The 28,000-nt window shown below is 34.6% G+C and overlaps 1 protein-coding gene across 6 annotated transcripts in view; it reads right to left on the bottom strand.

Moving 5' to 3' along the window:
* Positions 1–1,590: 1,590 nt before the first annotated feature.
* Positions 1,591–28,000, bottom strand: part of SLC35F5 (solute carrier family 35 member F5) — a 67,364-nt gene continuing 40,954 nt past the window's right edge. The window contains exons 9-17 of one of the 6 annotated variants that reach the window (XM_060153004.1): positions 23,915–23,996; positions 23,078–23,165; positions 21,078–21,142; positions 18,545–18,649; positions 15,169–15,328; positions 10,505–10,595; positions 6,740–6,894; positions 6,134–6,220; positions 1,591–2,973 (exon numbers count right to left, since the gene is read on the bottom strand). In XM_060153004.1, the coding sequence (XP_060008987.1) occupies positions 6,139–6,220; positions 6,740–6,894; positions 10,505–10,595; positions 15,169–15,328; positions 18,545–18,649; positions 21,078–21,142; positions 23,078–23,165; positions 23,915–23,996 (828 nt within the window). In that variant the 3' untranslated portion in view covers positions 1,591–2,973; positions 6,134–6,138. Of the gene's footprint in view, positions 2,974–6,133; positions 6,221–6,739; positions 6,895–10,504; positions 10,596–15,168; positions 15,329–17,738; positions 17,945–18,544; positions 18,650–21,075; positions 21,143–23,077; positions 23,166–23,914; positions 23,997–28,000 lie in introns of those variants that run through there. The other 5 variants (XM_060153003.1, XM_060153005.1, XR_009541196.1 and 2 more) reach the window with 5 other exon arrangements.

The raw sequence follows: 28,000 nt of genomic DNA on the forward strand, positions 1-28,000 counted from the left end.
AAAATAAAAATGACATTTCATTTATTTGCTGATATGATTCTGGGAAATATATTTTAAAATTACTTCCTACTTTATCTTTCTTTAGAGATATTTTGTTTCTTCAGCCAGCACATTGAGGATTAGTGCTACAGATCTTACCAAACTGCCTTATGAAAAGCCTTGGCTTCCAGAGAAGTCACACCTTGCAACCCCAAATTGGTTCTGCATGATTCATTGTGAAGCGGGCATGAGCATTCTTCCTGAAATAAGACTGTATACCTTTGAGAACATTCATTTAACCTTGTGAGCTCACTTCTATAGAAACAATTAATTTTATTCGTTGGCTGCCAGTGGGAAAATCAGTTTAATTTAAGGAATTAATTAAGTCAGGCTGACAGAAGTCAATATATCAACTTTTTAAAAATCAAAATTTATTTAACGGAATGTCTTACGTATATCTAATGGCTTTTCTGAGCTTCAAAAAGCGTTCATCTAAGCACTTTTAAGGCTGCCTCATTTTTCAGTTTTGTTTTAGTAGAGATTCTGATGTTCATCTAACTGAAAGTGTTTCTGACAAAACAGCAGACTCCCTTTCATCAAGGTCATAATTTGAAACGTTATACAATAATGGAATTTAAATTATGTATGGGAAGAAAAGTAGAAGACTGAAACAAGGTTTTAGAAATCCCTATTTGGGTCTTTAGATTCAGAAAAATATAATCACAGGCCAACACTGTTCCAACAGAGATGAAGGACATTAGCAGTTACTTGAGTGTAACCTCTCCCAACATTTCCAAAGGCCTGCAGTGTGGTTGCTCTGACCCTAGGGCCCTGATACTTAGACTTCTGGGTAATCACAGAATGAAAGTAATCTACCGTAACTTAATTTTCTGAGAAGGTGAACCCTTAACTACAAGGTGCAGAAAGGAAGGCTTCAACTGCTCACTTGCCGTGGCTACAGTATTCAAACACCAAAATCATTTAGATAAATATAACCTGGGAGAAAAAACAATATGTAAGTTGGCAAAGCAGCAGTAATCCCTACTTTCAGCTAACCAATGTAATTTTGCTTCCTTCTAAAGAGGTTCTTTGACAAAAAGCATAGCCTAGTGGAAGACCTCCTCAAGATTTATCCAGTGTGTTAACAAGGCTGACTACTTCTGGAATCCTGAGTGACAACACATGATCTGTATGACATGTGAACATAGAGCACATGGACAACCAAAAAATTCTAAGTTCAACCTCTTTTCCTACCATATTTACAGAAAAATTTAAAGTTTGAATTTCACTGACACTGTTTCAACTATTTCATCCCGTAAACTGCGGAAAGGTACTGGCGAACTGTCAAAACAGCAAAAACATGAAGTAGAGGGCTATACAGATAGGGAACGTCAACCAAACTTAGTCTTTGAGTAACTGAAATGTACTTCATTAGTTCTTTTCAAGAGAAAATTTCTTCGAGGTCCACATTCTTTACATGCCTTTAACCTGTGCCAAGCTCACAAAATCAGGATTCTTTTCGGTTTAAGATTTATTGGTGGCACCAAATAGGATAACATCTATTTTTAAAATTTAATGTTATCAACAATCTTTTAAATTAAAATAATATAAAATCTCAGGACAAGCAGAAAGATGGCTAAACTTCATTTTAGACTTACGGTAACATCGAAGCAATTTTAAGAACGTGAATAAGACGAACTGAAGCTAAACATTGCAAAGGGAATTTTTAAAAAACAGACGTGTTAAGAAATTTTGAAGAGAAAGGAACTAATCTCACAAAACTTGAGAAGGAAATACGTTCTGATTAATCAAAAGCCTGGATGAATCCTGAGACATACATTCATCCTCTGAGGGCTACAGTGAGTAGAGTCCAGGAGCTGCTGCACAATAAGGACATATAAGACCTAAGTTTAAAAGTTAAAATCAGGAGTATTTATATTTAATTTAAACTTGGTAAAGGAAATCTCCAAATGTAATTTTTAAAGTAGAATTTCTTCTTGCCTTCCTTCTTTGGTTTTTAACCATAAAAATTTATTTAGGAAAACTAAAATTATTTAAAGAAGAGGCATCCAGTTCTAGGATAATTTGGCACATTTATATGTGAAAAAAACCAGAAACCAATTGATAGATCTATAATACACACACATATATATAAACATTTTATTTTAATAATACTCTTTATCACTTCAATTTACATCATTCCATTATGAAAATGTTTAATTGAAGAGAGGATATTTCTTCAAAACTCTAAATAAGCAGAGCTTTATCAATTAAACTTACAGCAATACAGTCTTTAGAAGTACATGATTCTTCATTTTACAATAATACTTCTCCTTTAAAAATTTGTCATGGTTTGTCACAGATTTAAAGTAGAAGGCACCTAATGCTATGAAAGGATAATACAGTATATGTAGTGTAAGTGAACCAGATCTTCTCTCAAATATCGATTCTTTCTAAAGTCCTACCAAATTTGTGTGAATATATTTGCTGCATAAATTAAACATTTTTCGTGTTGTTAATTTGTAATATTCTACAAAACTCAAAAATATAACCCGTACCTATTATAGGCAGCTTATTTTAGCATTTTACCTGTAAGAAACACCAATCTATATACTTAAAATGATTTCTTGAAAACATTTTCATAATATAGTCCAGCATTTAACAAATAATATGTGAAAATAAAGTCTCCAGAACATTAAAATTTTATCCCTTGATTAGTCCAAATTATTTCATCAGCTGAATTCCTTGAGATGTGTAAGGCAGGTTGGTCCTTTAGATGGACTGTAGACTGAAACTTCCTATAACTGTAGTGATATGTACACAGCTACATAGCAAAGTACTTCATTAAGAAAATGAAGAAAACAGACAAGAGGAAAATATGTTTTAGAGTTCCAAAGAACTGAAACTGTTATTTTTCAGACTAGGCACTGAAACATTTTTCTACAAAAACTTGCCAGAGATTGTCTCTTCACCGTATATTGTTCCATTATCAAGCTAAAAATAAAAACAAACACGGGATCATCATTAGATTACAACTGTCATAGCTTTAATTTCTATAGTTTATATTTTAAAAAGAAAATTATCTTACCATTGGAATATATATCAAACACAGCCTATATACTTAATAACTGGATACCAGAACTTGAGGTGAGTTCTAAGAACTCATGAAAGTGAGTTCTACAGCAATGTCAAAGGCTGACATCCAATACTACTTTAAGATCACATAATAACAGTTTTATTCAAGGTACATTCCACCATTACCCCTGTCAAGACAAAGACTGCTGCCCAACCTGCCCTACTTTATTCTGCTCTATTGTAGTCCACCTTCTTCAGTCTTCACTATCTCCTCTTTATCCAGCTCTCACTTCCAAAAATATCTGGGTGAGGGTGGGTATGAGTGTGAGTATGGGAATAATGCACAGCATACTAGGGAGGGAAAATGTATAAATTATAGCATTAAAAAGTTTTAAAGGATAACTATTTGCATTTTTTTAATTTTAAAAATTAAAACAATTTTAAAAGAGCAAAATATACATAGTTCTACTCTGTCCCCAAAACCTCAGTAAAAAGATAATAAAGGGATTTTTTAAAAAAAAGTATAAACCACATGGACATAGAGAAGAACAGAGACAAGAAAAGAGCAGCCAACTCTTAGCTAGCAATGAAGAAATACAACCAGATGCCTCTGTAAGGAGGGGTGAAGAAATGACTAAAAGTAGGCAGATTGGTACAAAGTTTATAGAAAAAGCAGTCAGACACTCAGATGCCCGCCCCTCACGTTTCACAGCTGGTCAAGTGCCTCTTCTCTATCCCAGGAGAAGATCTGAGGTTCATTCTCCAAAAAGGGTAGTAACAGAGGGTCTCTGGACTGGGGAAATGCCAGGCACAATCCTACATGGCTCAGGTAAAAGTAACATTTATATAGGCATAACAATGTAAACACTGATTACACATCTATTCAAAATCACAGGATAAATATCCTGGGATGATGAGGAGGTAGGAATGATACAGGGCTGGAAGGCAGGCAAGTGCAGTGGGAGCAGAGGAGGGGGAAACTGAAAGTAACCTGTCCTCATGTGCCATAGTGGGAAAACCAGCTGAAGAGGCCTGAAACTGAGAAATCAAGAAATAGAAGTATAAGCATGGTACTTAGATGGAGAGGAAAATATGAAACAAATCAATGAAGAGTTTAAAGGGTGGGAGTTCCTCAGGGTGGGAAAAGAATGAAAGCAGGATAGGCAGTGCAGGGCAGGGGATAGCTCCATTGTACAATAAGAATTGTAGAACTCTAACTCTTCAAACTATGTGCATATATAACCATCCTAAGAGGAAAAACTAGAATAAAAAAAGACCAATCAAAGAAAAACATAAAACCAAGACAAACAGCCTTGGGTTAGAGGTGAATTTACCATGAAGATAAACTTAAGCTTCATGGCCAATGTGAGTGCAAGGAGTTGACAGGAGTTGTTCAATGTTCTAGGTGAAGAGGGGAAGCCCAGGTGTAACCAAGAAACATTTCAATATAAATCGTCTAAAGTTATCTCAGAAGAAAGGGACCAGAATTTCCAGAATTTCAGTAATTTATTGTGATCTCTTGCTCTAAATAAATAATTGCTTTCCTACCTACCAAAGATATACGGTGGATATATTTCAAGGACTCATTAAGAGAAACATAAACTATCACGTACTCTTTCTGTCATGTAAGAAATATACAAGATACTATTTCTTAAAATTAAAAAAAAATGTGGAAATGTTCTCGAAACATTGTTAAGTGAAAAGCATAGTCAGAGAATCAGGATATATACTGTGCGAGTTGTGGTAAACACACACACATACATGGAGAAGAGACTGGATATACGCTGAAGTATTACATTTTTTCTTAATTTTATACTCAGAAAAAAATATTTTTCTAAAGTGTATCATTAAGTAAAATGATGACCATTAGCAAGAATATAAGTAATAGTTAAAACTTGGAACCACAGGCTTCCCTGGTGGCACAGTGGTTGAGAGTCCGTCTGCTGATGCAGGGGACGCGGTTTCATGCCCCGGTCCGGGAAGATCCCACATGCCGTGGAGCAGCTGGGCCCGTGAGCTGTGGCCACTGGGCCTGTGCATCCGGAGCCTGTGCTCCACGACGGGAGAGGCCACAGCAGTGAGAGGCCCGCGTACCACAAAAAAAAAAAAAAACAAAACTTGGAATCACTTGTGATTATTTTGTAGAGTATAGAAATAGCAAATCACAATGTTTTGTACCTGGATCTAACAGCGTTGTAGTTCAAGTATAATTTAATTTTAAAAAATAGATAAAAAATTTTTAATTGCCTTATTTTAGGACCATCTTGTCAATTTCCACAAGAAAGCTCGTTAGAATATTGACTGGGATTGCACTCAATCTATAGATCAGTTTAGGGATAACTGGCTTTTTAATAGTACAACTTAATGGGTTGAGTCATTCAACCCATGAACACATTATTATATCTCTCCATTTACTCATATCTCTAATTTTTCTCTGAATTATTTTTTAGTTTTCCATCTACAAGCCTTGTACAATGTTTGTTAAATGTACTTGTAGGTATTTTTAAAAGTTCATTGTTTATGGAATTTTTCTTAATTTCATTTAATTACTGTTCATTGCTACATATAAAAATAATAGGAAGATTTTTTTATATTGACACTGTATATGTGATCTTGCTAAACTCAATTATTCTAGTAACTTTTTTTGCTGACTCCTTAGAATTTCTAAATATAATCATGCAATCTGCAACTGAATACAATTTTACTTCTTCCTTTTCAAAAAGCAAACAAACAAAACTTGGGAATCACTTAATTCGACTCAGGTACTATATTGTATGTGTTTTAAACTTACCAAGTATTTAATTCTTCTAACAACTTTGTGAGGGAGGTTCTACTGCAACCCCATTTTACATATAAGAAAGCTGAGGCACAGTGAGGTTAAGAATGTTGCATAAAGTCACAGAGCTAGTACATAGAGAAGCTGGAATTGGAACCCATGAGGTTTGACTCCAGAATTGGACTCCCTTAGCCTCTAAGCTGTATTGCCTCTCAAACAACTAATAATGGAAAATCGATTCTGTATTTGAGCAATACAAGAATAAGAACCTTATTCAATACTACTGTCAGCTAACATACAAACCTGGACTACAGCTGACTAGCTCCATCCTCCTGAGAAACACCGTGCATAGGAATGAGACTCTCACACTGTTCGCTGTCTTCTGGAACCCTTAAAAAAAGACAATAGTTAGGAAAGCTTTAGACCTAAGGAACCCTTAGAAATGATCTACTCCACTGGCTGAGGCTTGAGGTCAGACCTAAGACAAGGTCAAGATTCCCCAACAAATTGTCCCAAATTCTTTTTAGAGTAGAATGTAAAAAGGTTTCTCTCTCTTAAAAAGAAAGAAATTGAAAAAAAATGGAGGCAATGTTATCATATTTTATTATGAATTTTTTTCAAACAAACAAATGTTTTCTACATTTAAATTTGTTTTAGCAAAGCAGTAAACACTTTGGTTGTATCTGTGAATCAAAACATGTTTTTTTTTTAAAAAAAAGCAGTTGGGAAGAAACTATCTTATCACCTGAAGGGTCTGAACAAATTCTTTTATCTGGCACTGTACATATAAAATTATAATCTTTTAAAAATTCTTCACAGAATCTCTAAAAAGCTAGGCCAGCATGATATGATTCCTAATTTACTTAGTAAACATTATTTTTAAAAAATCTGTATTAGAACTTAACCTACCTCTGAATTCGATGTTTTCTGCATATAAAGGCAAAAATTCTTCTGATTCCCACCATCACAGGATCCCAATTATTATAATGGCACAGGAGAGTTACAATAAAAAATGAAAAAAATACAGGGATAGCGCCTGCAAAAAATAACCAAGAAAACTGCACCTAAAAGTAAGAGACAGAAGAAAAACAAAACACCCACAATTACCATTAAGACAATTTTCCCTTTAACGTAAGTTTTCCACTTATGATAACTTGCAGGAATAAAGTAAAACACCAAGAAAATACTACTAATCTTTGACAACATTTTAAGTATGTTATTATTAAATATAAGGATTCAGGACTTCAACATATTAACCACTTGCTTAAATTACCAACAAAAATACTTCTTGCTTGGAAAATAGCCTAAAGGAAAGCATGCTTTTCACTAATAAGTACAGGCATAGTACATAAGAAACAGAATTATGAAATTTTAAGCATTTGCCTTACACATCACATTGCCCATATTTTCTTTACTGATTACTGCCTGTTCTCAAGTTGATTCTTCCCCTTTAGTTCCTGATGTCATTTTTAAAAACTCCCACTTTTGAAAAACTAGGTTACGCTATTGCTATGATATGTTGTGTTATGTTATGGTTCTTAAGACAGTACTAAAAACAGATGAAACTCAAGTAAAACTTTTGCAAACATTTTATTGATGAAATATAGCTTGATTATCTAGTAACAAATGAAACAGAAATTTTCAAAAGGAAATTATAACTAAGTAAAATAAAGATTACAAAGAGAAATACTTTCAGGGGTGAGGAGCCCTCAGATCGCCAAGCCTGACCCTCCAATCCATCATTTTATCAGGGTCGTCAAGAAAATTAAAAATGAGACACCATAAAGTTACCAAAACAAACAAAAAAAATCATTCTTTCCTTTACCATCTAGATTCAACTAAGGATCAAAAACAATTGCTAAAAAGAGCCTGCACTGATTAACTATTGAGATTCAGCTGCAACCCACTCACTGGTGGTTTGCTTTCAAAATAATGACAAAAACAGTAACTCCTATCTTTAAAATAGGGAAGAAAAATTGCTTGCCCTCTCTAAACATTAAAAAAATGAGGTTGAGAATCAAAGGCAAGACTCCCTCTTGTGGAAAACATATACTATTCCATTTCATACCACCCATTAGTCAGAGTAAAGGGGTTTTGTGAGAATAATGGTTTCTTTTATGAGGGACTCATAATGCGTAACACAAGAAAAACCACTGACAACTTTTAACATGCACGTCCTGCTTGTATGGTACACACACACACAGGCTGAGTCAGGATAAGAACACCCAGCAGTAAGTACTAAAAAGCCTTCACACTGTTATCAAAGTATTGGTATAACATATTCTTGGAATATTTGCCAGAATATTTAATAATCTAGAAAAACCACGGTGAACTTCAATGACCGAAGAAAGGAAAAAGTATAAAGAACTTCTGACTAATGAGAGTTAAAAATGCAGATATAGTTGATAGAATGATTTCATGAATATTCAACTAAAAACCCTATTTTAGAACTGAAAAAAGCAAACTTTATAAAGGTAAGTAAAACTCTAGATGACTTTTAAAGGCAAAGTTCACTTTTAACAATGCAGTTATTTATATGCTGCTGAATAATTAAAAAAAAAACTTTTAGGGCTTCCCTGGTGGCGCAGTGGTTGAGAGTCCACCTGCCGATGCAGGGGACACGGGTTCGTGCCCCGATCCCGGAAGATCCCACATGCCGCGGAGCGGCTGGGCCCGTGAGCCATGGCCGCTGAGCCTGCGCGTCCGGAGCCTGTGCTCCGCAACGGGAGAGGCCACAACAGTGAGAGGCCCGCGGAACGCAAAAAATTATTATTAAAATAATAATAAATAAAAAAAATAATAAAATTATTATTAAAAAAACCTTTTAATTTGATTTCCAACAAGTTATGAAGACAATTTTTTTTAAATGAAGACATTTATTAACAATGAAAACTGCCTAAGTAAACAAAAAGAGTCTAACTCCTGAATATATCTGAATATAAACCTGAAAACAATCAGGGATGCTTCCTATTATACCAAATACCAATAGGTTAAAAAAAATATACATTTTAAGCTCAATAAATAAAGTTGATAAATGCTAAAATTTCAGAAACTATATATAAATATGCTTGGATATTAGAACAAAAAAACCCCAGGAAAGTAGGTTTCTCCTACCATGTTTCTATTACAGGTCTGGGGCATACCCTGCTACTTTTACCAGAAGGTATCTTCCTGCCCTCAATTCCCACCAAAGGCCCAGCCTACTCATTTAACTGTTTCCCTAATCTTGATGCAAAGACAATCAAGAAATGACTGTTGGTATGTTTTTCTAATCTATTATATATACATACATTTTTCCCTTGTGTTTTGCTTTCATCTTAAAATATTTGAACAAATGACATAATCATTTAATCAAATTAAATCCGCTGTTACAGTTCTTTTTAAAAAATTCAAAAGTAAAATTAACCTTCAATTTTTATTTTTCAAATCTGCAAAAAAGCCGATGTTTTCAAAATATCAGTATGGTAAAGTTCATTTACACAGCAATCTACCAAAATCCTCTAATAAGCAGCACTTCCCTAGTTTCACTAGAATAATTTTGGTTGATATTCAAGATTATGACCCTGAGATATGGAAAGACCTGGATATTATTTAAATCTATAAAAGGATTTAATGATGTATGAATTTAGTGTTACATATATTTTATAATATTCACATTTTTTGAAAATGCATGGTATATGTAAGATAAGTAATTCTCAATTACAAAAATTTCCATTCTTAACCATGACAGATAAATTAGAATTTATTGAATCATAAAACAAAATTAAATACCACAGAATTGTTTTTTTAAATAAAGAGGATACATATCACTGAGAGTATTTTGCCTTTATCCTAAAAACTGCATGAAGATCTAAAGAAAAATAAAAATCTGATTTTAACTTCTACGCATTATAAGTCTTTGGGCTTTCAAGTATTTCTTCTTCAAACTATATTAAACCAAACCACACACACACATTGTTTTGTTACTTAATATTGTCATTAAAAGCTTACAAATATTGAACTGAGTGATAAAAGGCTACACATCTTTTAGTGTGAGCCAGTGGCACATCTCTTTCTCCCTAGTACCCCTAGAAGCACTAAAGAAACTTCTCCCTTTGGGCTGCTGGGAGGGACTCTCCACCCCAATTCTCTTTTCTGCAATGTTATCACGGCCAGCATTTATCAAAAGAACCCTCACATTCAGACCAGGACTTCACAGACGAGGAAAGGAGCACCCGCCCTGGTGAGTCCAGACAGAAATGAGCAATCACTGAGAAACGACGTTATTCCTGTGCCACTCACATCTATGGGAGTATTAACATAGTGTTAAGAAACCTTTGGAGTCTACGTTAGAAATCAAAACACTACTATTTATATGATTAAACTATATCCCCTATTCCATACCACTGACTCACCAAAGAACATCTGGAACATAATCAGCTCCAAAACTGGAGAACTATATATAAAGACACTGCCCTTAATTTAGAAATTAAGGAAAAATATTGAAAGGCTAAAAAATGTAACACATTACCCATTTCTTTGGTACTTTTTATATCTCTTTGTAGTAAAACAGCTTGGAAGAGAAGGCATCATGTATTATTGATGGTCGTCTTTATAATTTAGTCACATTCCTTACCTTTCATTAGCTCTGTTTTAATAATACACTTAAAATATCTAATAAATAGTTTGCCTTACCTTTTGCATACACATGTCAGCTATTATGGACAGAGGTATTGTAAGGCTTAGTGCAAGTGTGCCTATCAGTGATGAGGTAAGAAAGCAGCCCCTAAAAAGAAAAAAGAAAATATACATTTCCATATCAAAAAAGTAAAAGAACCAAAGAAAAACAATGATCAAAAACTATCTATCTTACAACATAGGCAAGAGAGATCAGGAGTAAAAATAAAAGCTCAGAATGGACTAAGACATAATGAAAAATGAAGTTACTAAGATCATTCTTACAGTTTATCTTCAAATATTAAAAATTCAATATATAAGTATACAAATTTCAAAAGACTTTATGCTATTTTCTAGATCTGCTTACAGACGTTATTCAACTTTTGATGTATAGCTTATATTTTATTAACATTTTTAATAAAACTGTCAAAAGAGTTGTTACAGTTTTGTGATAATGATACTCAGCTAACAAAGGAAACAGCTATATTAAAATTTCAGGACAATACCTCATAACACAGACTTTAACAAAGTGATAAGCCAACAGGTGGGTCTGTCATTAAAGCAAAAATATCTCACCCTCATTAAAAACTAAAGTAGTCTTTAGATGTGTGCTGCTCTTTTGATTTGGCTTAATATCGGAAAAAAAGAACTTGAGTATTTTTCAGGGATATTTCCTTGTTGTTTTTCATTTTTCTAGCAATTGTCCTAACCAAAACCTAAGCTCTTCATTTTATTTTCACCTTGAACTATCAATGTTGGTATCAAATTTTGACATACCAATTGCATATAATTTCATATAATTGAAGGAAAAAAATGAAGGAAAGCATTATATTGAATAGATATTTGGGTATATAAGAAGAAAATGAATTATAGGCCAAGATAAAACCATAATGTATATAATTAGGACTACAGACCCATGGAAATTATAGGCAAGTAAATTCTAGCTCAGTATATGTTAAGATTAACAATGCTGTCCTACAATAAAAGAGGCTATCTCTTGATAAAGTGTCACTTGAAGTATTCACCAGAGGCTGGACAATTAGTTCTTATTGATGTGGTAAAGAAAACTCAAGCGCTAGTCCACTATTCATGACCTGATCTGTGAAAAGAGGGTTCAGGGATCAAATATCATTTTTTAAAATTAAAAAAAAATTTTAATTAATTAATTTATTTATTGGCCACACTGCAAGACTTGCAGGCGGGATCTTAGTTCCAGGACCAGGAATCAAACCGGGGCCCCCGCAGGGAAAGCGCTGAGTCCTAACCACTGGACCACCAGGGAATTCTCTTGTTTTGTTTTTTTTTTTTAATGCAGTATATGTTCTTAGAGATTTATAATGCAAAGTAGAATCACACCGAGTCTGAGATGAAGTATTAAAAACCCTGTTTGACTTATACCAGCTTTTCCCAATTTAGCTGATGGCTGAATACATCTGATTTATTTTTTTTAATTAATTAATTTACTTATTTATTTTTTGGCTGAGGCACGCGGCACGCAGGATCTTAGTTCCATAACCAGGGATCGAACCTGTGCCCCCTGCAGTGGAAGCGCAGAGTCCTAACCACCAGACCACCAGGGAATTCCCCATTTGATCTATTATTCATTCAACATGCTCCAGGAAATGCTAAGACAGAGGACTAGGTGGATAATCTCACATCTATACTAGCAGTACAATATATGGAGTTAACAGTGCACTTAAAAAATTTTTTTTCCAATAAACAATGAGTGACAAGTACACATCTTTAATTTCCAAAAAATTCACAACTGCACTTCTAAACCTTTAGTATACTACTCAGCACCTGATTATATATGCTGAAGTTTGCTGTCTATTTATAGTTAAATATACAATAATCTTGCCTTCCTAGAAAGAAATCATCATACACGCAAAGATTATGACTTCTGATTTAACTATTTTTAATGATCTAAAAAGGTATAAAATACATAGATATGCTCCTTATAACTGTTTTGAATTACCAACAACACCTAGAATTGAAGGGATATGAAGTTTGTTTCATTACTGACTAACTTACTGCTTTTGAGTTGTAACCATAAGTACTCTTAAATGCTTGAGTGTAGAAGTATATCTGAAAAATAAACCTTTTTGAGGTCCTGCAAAATCCACCCCAGGTAAGGATAAACATAGCTTTGATCATAATATATGATCTTGAGTGTCCAGTTTAGTCAACAATAAACACTCATATACACAGTTGGGAATATACATTGTGTTCCTTCTGTAGAGAATAACTTTGCAATTCTCTCAAAATCAAAAGTCTACACGTTTGGGGCTTCCCTGGTGGCGCAGTGGTTGAGAGTCCGCCTGCCGATACAGGGGACACGGGTTCGTGCCCCAGTCTGGGAGGATCCCACGTGCTGCGGAGCGGCTGGGCCTGTGAGCCATGGCTGCTGGGCCTGCGTGTCCGGAGCCTGTGCTGCACAGCAGGAGAGACCACAACAGTGAAAGGCCTGCGTACCGCAAAAAAAAAAAAAAAAAAGTCTACACGTTTGATTCAGTCTTTTCAGTATTTATCCTATAGAATACTTACATGTATATGCAAAAACATATATGAGGATGTTCAATGCCATATTATTTACAAAGCAGAAGACTACAAACTAAAATGTCTCTCAGGAAGGAACTGGTAAAACACATTATGTTCTATGCATTACATTACATAATAGATTGGAGCATAACAGATTAGAGTACTACATAGGCTTTAAAAAAATGAATCTAGTGGCTGATATGTAAAGATTTACAAGACAGTAATTTGTGTATAGAATGATATCCATAGTTTGCATGTTAAAAATAAAACAAATTGGAGTGGGGAGGATTAAGAGACTGATAACACACTTCTGTATATACAGACAATTTTGCAGAAGGCTTAGAAGTTAATAGTGGTTGCCTCTGGGGAAAAGAAATGAAAATGTGGGGCAGAAGGGAGATTACCTTTTCATTGTAATCAATTTTGTACACTTTTGTATGGATTACTCTCTTAATTTAAAAAAAGTTAAATACAAAAAGAATAAAAATATTTCAAAACATGTTATTTATTATTTAACTATAAAATTTTCCAAGGGAGCAAACTCAGGAAAGCTCACATAACAGAGAGATTATATATGTCACAACTCATATTCATTAAACCCCAAAGCCTACATTAAAATCTGCTGACATAATGAAACTCTAGTGTATATATTAAAAATAACTCTCTCGATAAAGAATGAGAATTTTAATATTTGTAAATTTGTGGTATAGTCCATGTTCATTATGAGTCTCAATGTAATATGAACCATACTAAACCTTTCTCTCGTCTAATATCCAAAAATTTTTTTAAATTACTTCTTTCAAATATGTAAAAACTCCTTGCTTTGAAATTTTCTAATCTAAGCTAAACTTTTAGAAAAGTAGGGAGTACAACCTTCTGTTAAAATACAGTGAGTGCATAATTGTTTAAAGCATATGGTTCACTGGGTTGAACCCTATGAAACTGCCATCAAAAATGGTTTAAGATCAACAATTCCTTATGGTGCAACTAAGTTCCATCAAAACACTACCAGTAAGCAGTTTCATCTGCCCAGAACCAAGAGTGGAAAGAGGCAAGAGAAATGATAGAACAAAAGAATGAGACATATGGTATATATTAATATATAAAATAAAATATATAATTCTTTTTGGTTAAAAAAAAATGAGCACCTCAAATAATTTGTACAAAATGAGCAGATTTTGATATCAAAGAGTTTTAGATCAGCAAAGGAATTTAATTACACAAATTACTACATACAAAGTAAATCTTTAAGTACTACACGAAAGGGAGTGAGTACAGAGGATATCAAGAAAATAGAGATATTTCCTTAATTGGAGAGGGGAGAGAAATGTAGGCAGAGCATTAAGGAAGACTTGATGGAAAAGGCTATTTTTGTTGCAGTCTTTTGCAAGGGAAAACTAGTCAGTAGTCTTAAATGGTATATAATAAAATACATTTAGGAGTTTAGGTACAATTTGTGTTTCTTTTTAAGTTCGTATTAGATGGAAACAGGAGTAAGTATTAAGCTCTCTATTTGAAGTTTTCTTAAACTCCATATATGATACTGCTGTCAAACTATTTTAAGATTATTATCATATATCAACATAGTTGATATTACAACATATCAAACTACGTTAAAATCTCAAGTTAATCAGAGCTTAGGGTTTATATATCTGCCTCACTCATATGAAAAGTCCTGAGAATAAACAAAACAAAAAAGTCTATGAGCAACCAAACAGACATTCCAAAGTCTCCTGAATAAGCAAAGTCCCCAGATTCTCACTTAGAATTCATGTATTCATACCTGGGATACACATCTCCTAAGTGTGACTGTCCATTAGATAATGATGCCTTTAATTAGCATAACACTCTACTTTCTAAAACATTCTATAAATTCAGATCATTCATATTCATTTATTCGTTCAGCAAAATTCACGAGCTCCTTCTATGTGCAAGCCACTACTCTATGCAATGGGTACACAGAAATTAAAAAAACAAAACACAGTTCCTGCTCTAATGGGGTTACTGGATTAAGCTATAAGTGTGTGGGGTGGGAAGGTGCACAGGAGGGGCCATCAGAAGACAGAAGAAACAGAAATGCTTAAACTAGCCAAAAGTCAATAAACTCATAACTAATAAATCATAGGGTAATAAACAGTACATACCACAACCACAGGAACTCTGAGAGCACTGTTCCAATAAGGCCATTAATGATAATGCACATTAATACTACTTTATTGGGAAACTCAAAGTCCTCAAATCCAGTATAATGAAGTAAAAAGAAACCTGGCCATAAGAGCAGCAGATTAAAGAGACCTACAAAACCTAAACATGTATAGAAGAGAGAAAAGTTAGTAACTGTGATTTATTTCAATTTTCCAAACTTATAACTCTACAATAAGAAAACGTTAGATTTTGCACAAAGGGCTTCAACAGGTTTCCTTAACTGAAATTTGTTACTTTTCTTTTTTTCCTGTTACTTTTGTTTTTAAGTAAGTCTTACGGAGAGATCAACACAAGAAAAAACTTTATCAAGCAACTGGTGATCACTGAGTCTTCAAGGTTCAACTATCCCACTGTATGGAGCAACTACTGCAGAACAAACCACTTAGAACAATTCAGAAAGAAGGGTTGCTAATCTTAGATTATAATAATGTAGCGTCCTAGAACTTAAAGGAATAACTGGTGCGTGTATGTGTGTGTGTATTCAGCCTAAATTATTAAGAGGAACTAGATGGTTTACTCTCTGATTCGAATCATATTTATGTTTAAAGCACCCGTGCTATGCTAGGAATAATGGAGGAAGGTCCCCTAAAAAGATAAAATTTTTGCTTCCCGCCTTCCCAAGAGCTCATAAGCTAGTCTGTGAGATTACACACATATGCCAATAGCTATTCAAGTATGAACTAAGCATGGACTATGTGTAAAGGAAGGCTATAATATTTAGTGGTTAAGTGTGTGCTCTGCTGTCTGATTGCCCTGGGTTCCAATCCCAGCTCTACCATTCACTAGTACTGTAATCTTTAGGCAAACTTTAGGCAAGATGCTCAACCTCTTATAAACCTCAGTTTTCCAATCTATAAGTGTAAAACAATATTTAATTAGGTTACTAGGAAGATTAGACAAACATAAAATACAACACAGTACATGGCATGGAGTAAATAGTTAATAAAGGCTAGCTATTATTATTATAGAAATGTAAGCTTATATAAGACTACAACATGTGAATGTAAAGAAAAAAATATTATAATCTTATAGTAGTTTTTATTGGACTTTGTATATAGTTTAACACCACAATTCCACTATGAGATCCAGAGGTAATTACAGAGCTTTCCTAAAAGAAAATTAAATTACAGTAGGTATGTATTTTATATTTGCTGCTAAATAATAAACTAGTATTTAGGATGCCTAGTTAAATCTTAATAGGGCTGGAGCACCTACTCTCATCTGCTGCTGAAGACTCACAAGACCTGCCTTCTCTGAAGGACTGTCTTGGACAGCGACCAAGTCTGCCTTTCCCCAGAAGTTCCCACCCCTCCCCACTCCACACCCTGCGCAGCCGAATCCTAATGGCTCTAGGCCAGGACAGCTCTGAGGAGTGCCTAGACACATTACCTGCTCCCACTGTGCTCCCTGCCCAGGGACCTGCAATGAGCTGGGCCACGCCTCAACTGTACCAGAGATCGCGTGGTTCTCTCCCCTTCTCTATTCTGCTCCTCTCACGCCCTTGCCAGTCTTTCCTGCAGAGCACCCCTTCAAATCCCCGTCTCATACCCTGCTTCTAGGAAACCCAACTTAAGACACCTAGTGATAAAAATAAAAATAAAACAAAAATAAAATAAAATAAAAATAAAATAAAATAAAATAAAAATAAAAAGGAACAAAACACCACACGTACAGAAGGCTTGTATAGTATTAAAAAGCTGTTCTAATTAAAACAGCAAAATTTGGCATTATCAAGAACCAAATCTCTTTTCTGTTCCCTGAACTATGAAACCATGAAAACCCATATTTAGTAACAACTTTTGGATCTAGAGATAAAAGATCCAAATCACTTCACCTGTTCTCTAGACCCTCCAGAAGGCAGCCACATGCACTTCTGCTCTTCCCTAAAGTGAACACTCCAGCACAATGGATCTACTCACTGTTCCCTGCTATGCTCTGCTCACATCCCAATGCCGAAAGAACCCTCCACGTCCCAACCCTAACTACTACTTCTCCAATCCTATCTATTCTAAAGCCCATGTCAAATTCATATTGCTTTCCATATCATGGCACATATGAAGATTAACCAAGTTATATGTCTGTTACTACTCTCCAATAAGAGTAAATAAGCAATTTTTCTTGAAAGCTGCCAATCTTAAAAAAGAACACTGTAAAACATTAACATTTTAATCCATTCCAGATGGAATTTTCTATGACTTTAAAATAAGACATCATTAAAATTATCTTCATATTTAAAGTATACTTATTGAATTCTCTACTTGAAAGGAACTTGAGTGATCACCCAGTCTAGCGGCTTTTCAAAGGTTTTATTTTTGTTCATTTTTAGGTGAAGATATACAAACTATTTTTAGCAGAAAAATCATTTCTACAAATTAAATTATAATGCTAAAAAACCAACAAAGCAGAATTGCTCCAGCAGAAGCAGCAAAGGAGTCTGAGAACCAGACTCACACATGCAACGCCACCTCCTTCCAACCTTCCCAGGATCCTCCGTAAATCAGCTACTAACCTAGTCCAATCTTCTCATTTTCAGATGAGTATGAGATAAATGAAGTTATAACAGCTAGAGTCCATGTCTCCTGGTTCCCTGTAAGCTGCACTTTGAATTCTCATCACCATGCTTCTTTATCTATTGATATTCAGATATCTTTTGTAAGATATCTTGTCAATGTGTTCTTCTTTTGCAATCCTAGATATCACAAGTTCTTTACTGAGCTGATTTCAGGCAAAGGAGAATTTATAAATCATATTAGGCATTTACCAAAATTAAGAATTGATGCCAGAAACTATAACTGGATAATTTGAAAATCTATGTCATAAAAGAATCTGAGTCTTAAAGTGCAAACGGAAAACCTTCAAAAGACCTACAATTTTTAGTAAAAACAAGTACATACACTGAAACAGTATTATACGTATCATTTTGGGGCAGTTTCCCCAATCTTACACTTCAAAAAAGGCAAAATGTATAATACAACAGGTATACACTCACATACTTATAACAGCATAACCTGTCGTATCAGTGAGGAAAATATCTGATTCACAGGCTGAAGACATTAATTTGAAAAAGGTGTTAGAAGGAATTTCTTTACCTCACACTGAGGGAATGAGCGTTTCCTCACAGGTGCACAACTATGCAGAACAAGGTAAGAGAAAAACATTGAGATTGGACTTCATAATCTTTAAAATCTAATGGTTTTAAAGAATCATATGGGGGAGTGGGGAGGAAGACTTCCCTATTCCCTCCAAAAAACAAAAATGAAAACCCTAAGTTAATCATTCAGAGTAAATAGCCTCACAAGTTAAACATAGTCTTACCAAAGAACATTGGAATATCCAATTTATCTTCTCTGTCTACTTTTCTCTTGATCATAACAATATAGACAGCATAGAGCATGGCTCCAACAAGAGACCAAATGGAACCTGTAAAAATCAAGATAATAATTTAAAGCATCTGTTCATTAACTCATTTATCACACACTTATTTAAAATCTGACACAGTCAGCTCCTATTTCAAGAAATTAGTATTCAAATATGAAAAGATAAAGTATAACCCACCTTATCCATGGCCTCCAGGAATATAGGAAGGAGTTTAAAGTATATACAAATAAATGCAAAAACATTCACCTCAATGATCTAACCAATGTTATACATGTTATATTACCAACTTTTTGGTATTTAATTTTGAAATGCATACTTCATATTGTCCCCTACATAAGCAATTATGACACCTGACACAGCCAACTTAACAATGCTTCCTTCCCTCTCTAAGCTGTTGTTTATATTGTTCTCCCCCCTATGTATAATTTTTAGTATACATTCTACCACCATTTTCAAGACCCTATTAAAGTCTCACCACTGCCACCAAGCATCCTCTTTCTACTCCACTGAATTTCCATCCTTGTCTTCTATTTTAGATAATGTAATACTTACTATAGTTAAATATAGTGTTATTTTATTCTCTAGGGGCTTCATTTTGTTAATCATATATTATTGATTAAAAGCAAAAACTCCTTGACAACTGCAAACACATAATGTATACTTTTTAATGTTCTAAAATATCTAACATAATGTAGGGCTCACAGTACCTGCATGATAAATATGGATTCTCTTTAATATATTAACTCGCAAGAACATTTAAGTAAGCCTTTAAAAACAGCTGTATAGGGCTTCCCTGGTGTCGCAGTGGTTGAGAGTCTGCCTGCCGATGCAGGGGACACGGGTTCGTGCCCCGGTCCGGGAAGATCCCACATGCCGCGGAGCGGCTGGGCCCATGAGCCATGGCCGCTGAGCCTGCGTGTCCGGAGCCTGTGCTCCGCAACGGGAGAGGCCACAGCAGTGAGAGGCCCGCGTACCGCAAAAAAACAAAACAAACAAACAATAAAAACAGCTGTTAAAGGTGCTATCTGCCAGGTGACCTTATTCAATACTTTAATCAATTATCCAAAAGTCCAGTGTTTCATTAAATCTATTTATTATTACTCTTAGTACTAAACTATTTTTAAAAAGCAAAGGGAAAGCCTGTCAACAAAATCTCTCACACACACACAACAAATATATATATTGTTTTACACATACAGATCTGCTCTGGGTGAGAAAGAGGTAAGGCAGTTCAAGACACAGCTCCCTGGGCAGTAACCAGGAATAGTTTAGAAAGCACTGTTGTATTTAATAAACTTTAAATGTCTAAAGAAAGTATCCAGAAGGAGGGACTTTCCTGGTGGTCCAGCAGTTAAGACTCCACGCTCCCAATGCAGGGGGCCCAGGTTCAATACCTGGTCAGGGAGCTAGATCCTGCATGCTGCAACTAAAGATCCCACATGCCACAACTAAAGATTCCGCATGCCGCAACTAAGATCCTGCATGCTTCAACTAATAGCCAGCGCAGCCAAGTAAATAAATAAATGAATATTTTTAAAAATAAATAAAAAATAAAGAAAGTATCCAAAAGGAAACCAGTTAAGCTAGATTTTGATTACCCTTCTTTTGTTAAATCTAAACAATGGATCAAAACCGACGTGTTTACTGTAGTAGTAACTGTTTCAGGCAAGAATCAAAAGTGAATGACAAAATTAGCAGGCAGGTACAAGCATGATGGATAGGATATATGTATAGCCTCAGTATCTCTTACAAGATGATTATTACTTACAAAGGGAAAAATCAGTAACTACACTGGAGCAACCTGACACACCACTTTAAAATTAATGTCACCAGTAATGGGACAAATCAACATCATGTGCCTTCTGATATGATATACTTATCAGGACACAATATCACTTCCATGGTATTCTTGCCAAAAATGCACAACATAAATTTAACCATAAGGAAATATCAGACAAACTCAGATTGAAGGACATTCTACGAAACAAGTGGACAGTATCCTCCAAAAATATTAAAGTTATGAAAGACAAGAAAAGACTGAGGGATAGTTCCAGATTAAAGAAAACTAAGGAAACATGACAACTAAATGCAACAAGTGATGTTGGACCAGGAAAAGAACATTAGTGGAAAAAATGGTGAAACCTGAAAAGGATCTACAGACTAAATAAAAATTATTGTAATCACTGTTAATTCCTGATTTTTAAACCTGTACTGTAGTTTTGTACATTGTAAATAGTTAAGAGAATCGGGGGGAGTGCTATATGAGAGTTCTGTGAAATATTTTTTAATTTTTTTACATTATTTCCAAAGGAAAAGTTAAAGAAAAAAAAGGCCTTGTTAGTGCTCACCCTGTGTGTGTGTGTGTGTGTGTGTGTATGCACGCATGTGTGTGGACATGCACATGCATGATGACATGCACAGAACTTTTCTTGTATACTCTAACAGAAAGAATGCAGAATCAGATACTTACCTATTGGGTCTCTTCCAGCAGATTTTTCAGACTCTGACAGGTTTACCAGCACAACACCTCCGATGCTATGAGAATAACAGTCATTACTGACAAGTAAAATAATAAATTCCTTCAAAAGACTAACCTCAAAGATCAAAATTATTTACAAGTAATAAAGACTAATCTCAACTTTGGGTAAAACTATCAAAGAATTAATGATTTAGTTAATAATATCTAACAATATTATCAGTATAGTATAAGTGCTATACTTATATTAACTCATTTAATCCACATAAAATGCCCAATATTACCTTATAAGGAAGGGATTATTATTATTATCATTCCCATTGTACACATGAGAAAATTATACATAATGCACAAAGAAATGAAGTAACTTGACCAAAATCACACAGCTGGGATTGAAACGCAGGCAGTCTACTTCCAGAGTTCAGTGTTCTTACCTGCTATGCTATCTTCTGCCTTTCAATTAGGAAAAAATTAAACAACTTGTCATCCCTCTTCCAATCTTTTTTGGCAATGTACAAATATCAAAACCCATATAAACCTAGCAATGGCACTAACTCTCACTGGTAAAACCAAAATTAATGGTAAAACTATCCTTAAATATTTAAATAATTAAATTAATCCCATTATTTTAATGTAAAAATAAGACCAAATTAAGGATGTAGAGAAATCAAGAGGTTATTCCTTCATTCAACTGTTGCTTATTGAGCTAAACTTCAGGTTAAGCAATGAACAAGAGAGATGTGGTTCCTGTCCTCATGCAGCCTTTTACTGTCTTTCTATTTCTATGTATCTTTCTACTTTTATTAAGACAATGAAAAGAAAAGTTAGAAATAGGCATGAATTTTGAACAAAGTTGGATAAACCTCATCACTTCCCTATGACAAATATACTGTATTTCCCTAATGCAAAAACATGTTTGGCTAAAACATGGGCCAATCATGCAAAAAGAATAAATTCCTAGTGTCCATAGTCTAAATGGTAAATTAGTTGGTTCAACCAGATTGCCCATGGAAACTACCATGGTCAAGTTACCCTTATATTTAAAAGAGAGAAACACCACTTATGTGACTGCCAAGTGCCAGTCTCTACGATAATCACTTTCTATATACATCCCTCCAAACTTTAAAACAAGACTGCAAAGTAGTAGATGATATTATCATCATTTTGTCATCTAGGAAATCCTCTCAGAGAGTTTAGGGCAAGTGCCCAGGGGCAAAAAGCAGAGCTCTGATTCAAACCCAGCTCTGATAGTTCAGAAACACTAATCTTTCTGGTAAATTATTCTGCTACCTTCTCTGATTTCTAATTTTCTCTCACAAAAACAACAGCTTCATCAAACCAACATGTCTTTTTTGAGTACTGACTGTGAGCAAAGCTTTATGCTGGGCCTTTGATGACACACAGAAGTAGAAAACAAGGTTCTGACCTTCAACGGTTTATAATCTCGTAGGGATACAAAGTTAAATAAAGTAAAAGATTTAAGTTAGTCATTAATGATACTTATGTATTGTGTTACAAACAGTAATACAAAATTGCCAGATAATTTATACAGAAATAATTAAAAGATTGAGGCTGAGACAATCAGAGAAGACTGCATGTCAGATTTCTAGAAGTGGGAGAAGTGAAAACTAAAAACTAAACAAAAAGGGGAACTTGTTTTAGGAAAAGGAAACAGAAACTTGGGAGCTTATGAGGATTAACATGCAGTTAAACGTGAATGTCAGTACAATACTTAGCAGTCCACAGTCGCATGAACGGGAACCAAAGCTGCTCTGGGGTCCTCCCTCCAGTTACCCTCCCCAGGAAGGTTTCAAAAACTAGCCAACGATGTGATGCAGAGCTGAGTAGCATCATGTCCCTTTAAAACCTTTTATTCTCATCTATCTTTGCCTATACAGTATATTATAATATAAACTATCATCTATCATTACCAGAAATGCTTTAAACATTGCATTTTTAAGCAGAATAAACTAGCTATTACACTATATTCTTACCTTAAAATTACAGCTAATAGTTTAGAAAGAGTAAATCTATCTCCACTGTTACTTGGAAACATTGCAGCAAGGATTAAGGTAAAAAGTCCTATGGAGAGAAAAGGATAAAAAAAAAGATACATTAGCTTAAATACTGTCAAAATTATTTATTACCAACTTGACTGTTTAAATAAGTTAATTAGACACCTAACTTTTAAACTAATTTTTGTCATTTTTAAATGACTAAGAATAAGACTGCAGTTACCTAGGCTGAAATGTTCAGAGATCACACATAAAAACAGCCTCCAAATGAAACCATGTTTATTTCAACAGTACAAATCAAGTACAGTCCTATTTATTTTAAAACTAATAAGAGAGTTAAACTGAGCATTCAGAGTAACATTCTGACCTCATCATAATCAAGCATGTGAACTAAAGTTATTTTTACAGCTTCAAAAATACTTTTTTTATCTTCCAGATTTGGAAGGTGATTCAATTTTAAAAATAAAACACCTTTCATAGGGCAAATTATAGTTATGAAATAAGCAATTACATTTAGCCAAAGGGTTGAAAAAAAGATCTTTAGAAAGAATATGTGAAAGGAAAGATAGCTACAATACAGAGTCAGCCTATAAAACTTTAATATATTGTTGTATAAAAAATACTGTAAAGTATTGGAAGGAATATAAATAGCACAAGGCTATGGCACAAAATTTAAAGATTAAATAGTAGTTATACCAATACACATTAGAAAGAATGAAATAATTTAAAACAAGATAAAAATATATGTATATGTACACATATATATCAGAAATAGGTCTTGAGTTATAATACAGATTTTGAAGACAAATTTCTTACCAGAAGTTGAGGACAAAATATTAACTATAGCAACTTTTGTGTCTGAAAGTGCTTCTTGATATGACAAATTTGCCAAAAACCACTAAAGAAATAGAAAATAAAGTGAAACCTAATAAATGACTTTTTATATTTGTCATTATAATTTATAGTCCCCTCCTTTTTTTCTCCCTCTAAATACTGCTATCATAAGTTTTAAAATCTGCTTTGTACTGAAAAGTCACAGGCCCAAAAAGAAGACAAACATTTATATCAGACCTAATATCTTTGCTATCCAATTTCCCTTAAGAAATTAACAACGGTTGGTTAAAAATTAGCACTGGTCAGGCTTTTTTAAAAATTAGGGTAAATTTAATATCAAATCAACATTGAAATTTGCTTTATCCAAGCACTGATAGTACTCTATTAAGTTTATCTAAATCAAATTTAGGTTGGGGGGAATTCTCAAACATTAAAATATGTACAGATGAATATAACATGATGAGAAATCGATTGAACAAGGTGATGCCTAAGGGGATAGACGGAACTAGCCAGATCGATAGACAAAAGGTTATCTTCACTTTGGAAATTTTTAAATATTCAAGAAATTGTGAATTTACTGGCTAACTGTGATTGTTTCTCTGATTCTCAGTTTTGAGACATAATATAAAGAGGTCTCATAACTTTGAATATAATGAAGGAAGTTTTCCAGCTATGAGGATTTTTTTCTTTTTTCCCTTTTGCTTGTCTAGGCTAGGTTATTCTTATATTCCCAACCCTGTGCCTACTTTGATTTACAGAATAAGAAATAGGACCTCTTTTGATGAAGCCTGGTGTGTGTGTGTGTGTGTGTGTGTGCGTGCATCCAAAGTTCTTTTATTTTTACTGCTATCAGATAATCTAATACAGTTTACCACAACTCATCCATTTTTCTGTTGATGAACACTTTTTGACTATTTCAAACAATGCTACCAAGAATATTCTAGCATATGCCTCCTGGGGCATATGTGCATGAGTGCCCCTAATGTAGTATATACTAAGAAGCAGATTGCTGGGTCAAAGTAAATTAACTGCTTGTCTAACTGTTTTCTGTTACTTAAACAGACTGACTGGATAATCATATTCTACTGGAGAATGACTTGTCTCTATTAAGGGAGGGACATCTCTTGATATCTCTCAGAACTTGTAGTTAAGTGAGAAGTACAGTTATTAGCATTTATATTTCAAAGAAGCAGTATAGACACATGATCTTAGAGCTAGATCTTACTGCTAGGAGGCAGCAGATGGCTGAGTGTCTAGAAGTCTTCATTCAGTATACACTGTACTCAAAGCTAAAGCCAGACTCTGATTCCATCTGTAGTCCTCTGACTTCCTAATTTCACTTGACTATCTAAATAAGAAAATGAGGTTAGCAACTGGTAAGATGGGCAATATCAAATATATATGACAAAAGGGGCCACAATCTGCTTGCAGTTGAAGTGCTAAAAAAGAAGCAGAGGGCTTCCCTGGTGGCGCAGTGGTTGAGAGTCCGCCTGCCGATGCAGGGGACACGGGTTCGCGCCCCGGTCCGGGAAGATCCCACATGCCGCAGAGCGGCTGGGCCCATGAGCCATGGCCGCTGGGCCTGCGCATCCGGAGGCTGTGCTCCGCAACAGGAGAGGCCACAACAGTGACGGGCCCGCGTACTGAAAAAAAAAAGCAGCAGAAGATTCTGCCCTTAATTATCTTTTGGAGATTCTCTACAAGAATAGGCCATGCTTGTGGGGTGATAATTAGCTTTCTTGACCCACTTTCCTTACCACTTTAATACTTAAATACTGTGCTCATTTTCCAAACAATCTTACTGGTCTCTGCTAATGTGAGATAAAGAAATAAAAACAGACAACTTAGATTGCAGGAATTCAAAGAGTATAACTACTCATCATTAGCTATGAACTCTTTCCAGAAAGATCTTCCCATTCTCCAGCTCTCCCCAAACTCCATTCTCTGGCTTTCAAACCCAAGGCAGCCTCATCACAAAAGAAGACCATCTCAACTGCCCTCCGGTAAAAATTATCTTTACAATGTTTCCTTTCATTATTCCAGAGTTGAGGACAACCACTTACTAATAATTAAGCTGTCACAAATAATTTATATAGTATTTCATTATTTCATGAGTGATAATTCATTTTAAAATTAGCATAAAAGCCTGTATGACCTAAATTACATCTTACAGAAAAAATTACAACACCGTAAGTCCTAATGAGACAAGAATTAAAGGACTGGCAAATACAGTAATCATTAACTCCTTTTGACCTACAATGTACTATACATTAGCCACTCGCCACATGTGACTACTAAGCAAATGAAATGTGGCTACATTGAATTGAAATGTTTAGAAATTGAAATAAAAACTGAAATTGAAATGAAACACAAAAAGAAATTGAAATGAAATAGAAATTGAAATGCTTAAAAATTGAAATGTTTAGAAGATTTTAGTACAAAGAATGTAAACTATCTCATCAATAATTTTTATATTGATAATATTTTGAAGTGTTTTACATATAGTGGGTTAAATAAAAACATAGTATTAAGGGACTTCCCTGGTGGCGCAGTAGTTAAGAATATGCCTGCTAATACAGGGGACATGGGTTCTAGCCCTGGTCTGGGAAGATCCCACATGCCCCAGATCAACTAACCCGCGTGTGCCACAACTACTGAGTCGGCGCTCTAGAGCCCGCGAGACACAACTACTGAGCCTGCATGCCACAACTACTGAAGCCCACGTGCCTAGAGCCCGTGCTCCGCAACAGGAGAAGCCACCACAATGAGAAGCTCCGCACTGCAACGAAGAGTAACCCCCACTCGCCGCAACTAGAGAAAGCCCGCGCGTAACAACGAAGACCCAACCCAACCAAATAAATTAATCAAAAAATATATATATATAGTATTAAAAGTAACTTGTTTCTCTCTCTTTTTTTTAATGTGCCTACTAGAAAATTTAAAAATACCTATGTGACCTGCATTTGCACATTATATTTCTATTGAACAGCATTGCTCTAGAGCTCATCCAAGCTTATCACTCTATTAAGTCAGGTTTCCAAAAAGATATATACCTGGACTATATTACTCTGACTTTCTACAGAAATGCCTTTACTTAAGATTAACATTAAGATTAATTAAGATTAAGATTAAGAGCTCCCTGCTCTTATAACTTACTTAAGGTTGATTTTTCAAAAAAGACTATTAAAGGTGGAAGCAACGTAAGTGTACATCAATGGATGAATGGATAAACAAAATGTGGTATATACACACAGTGGAATATTACATAGCCTTAAAAAGGAAAAATATTCTGACACATGCTACAAAGATGAACCTTAAAGACACTGTGCTAAGTGAAATAAGCCAGTCACCAAAGGAAAAATACTGTATAATTCCATTCATATGAGGTGCACAGAGCAGTCAAATTCACAGAGACAGAAAGTAGAACGGTGGCTGTCAAGGGCTAGGGAGGTGGGAAAGAGAAGTTGTCATTTAATGGGTATAGTTTTAGTTTTGCAAGATGAAAAAGTTCTGCTGATAGACAGTGGTGATGGTTGCAAAACAGTGTGAATGTTTTTAATGCCAATGAACTGTACACTTAAAAACAGTCAAAACAGTAAGTTTTATGGTAGGTATATTTTACCACAATTTTTCTAAAAGGCTGTTATCTGTACGTATCTACCTGTAAATCTGCTATACAGAATAGTGCCTTTCTACATAAGAACGTATGAAATATATTCTCTCAGTTTTGAGTTAGGAAAAGTTTATTTTACCAATAGATGACAAACTGTGTAACTCAGGAAGTTTTCCTTTTTTCCTTTCTGCCCATTTGTCTAGAGATGAATTGTGTGCTTTCTTTCTTTCTTTCAATGGAAGTTCCTGATATAATCAACCCATTCCACAGCCAGTTTGCACCCTACACAGACATTATCTGTTTAGTCTGGCTCTTATCCACCCCTCCTTTTTAAACTTTTACTTTATAGATCCTTTTATCGTGTTTCCCCTCAAGTCTCCTTTAAAAATTAGGAGATATAATTAATAAATCTTAGTCTTGCCTTATTTAAAACAAGCAAACTGAAATCACAATAG

Source organism: Lagenorhynchus albirostris, chromosome 6 (genome assembly GCF_949774975.1).
Source record: "Lagenorhynchus albirostris chromosome 6, mLagAlb1.1, whole genome shotgun sequence".
Classification (NCBI taxonomy): Eukaryota; Metazoa; Chordata; class Mammalia; order Artiodactyla; family Delphinidae; genus Lagenorhynchus; species Lagenorhynchus albirostris.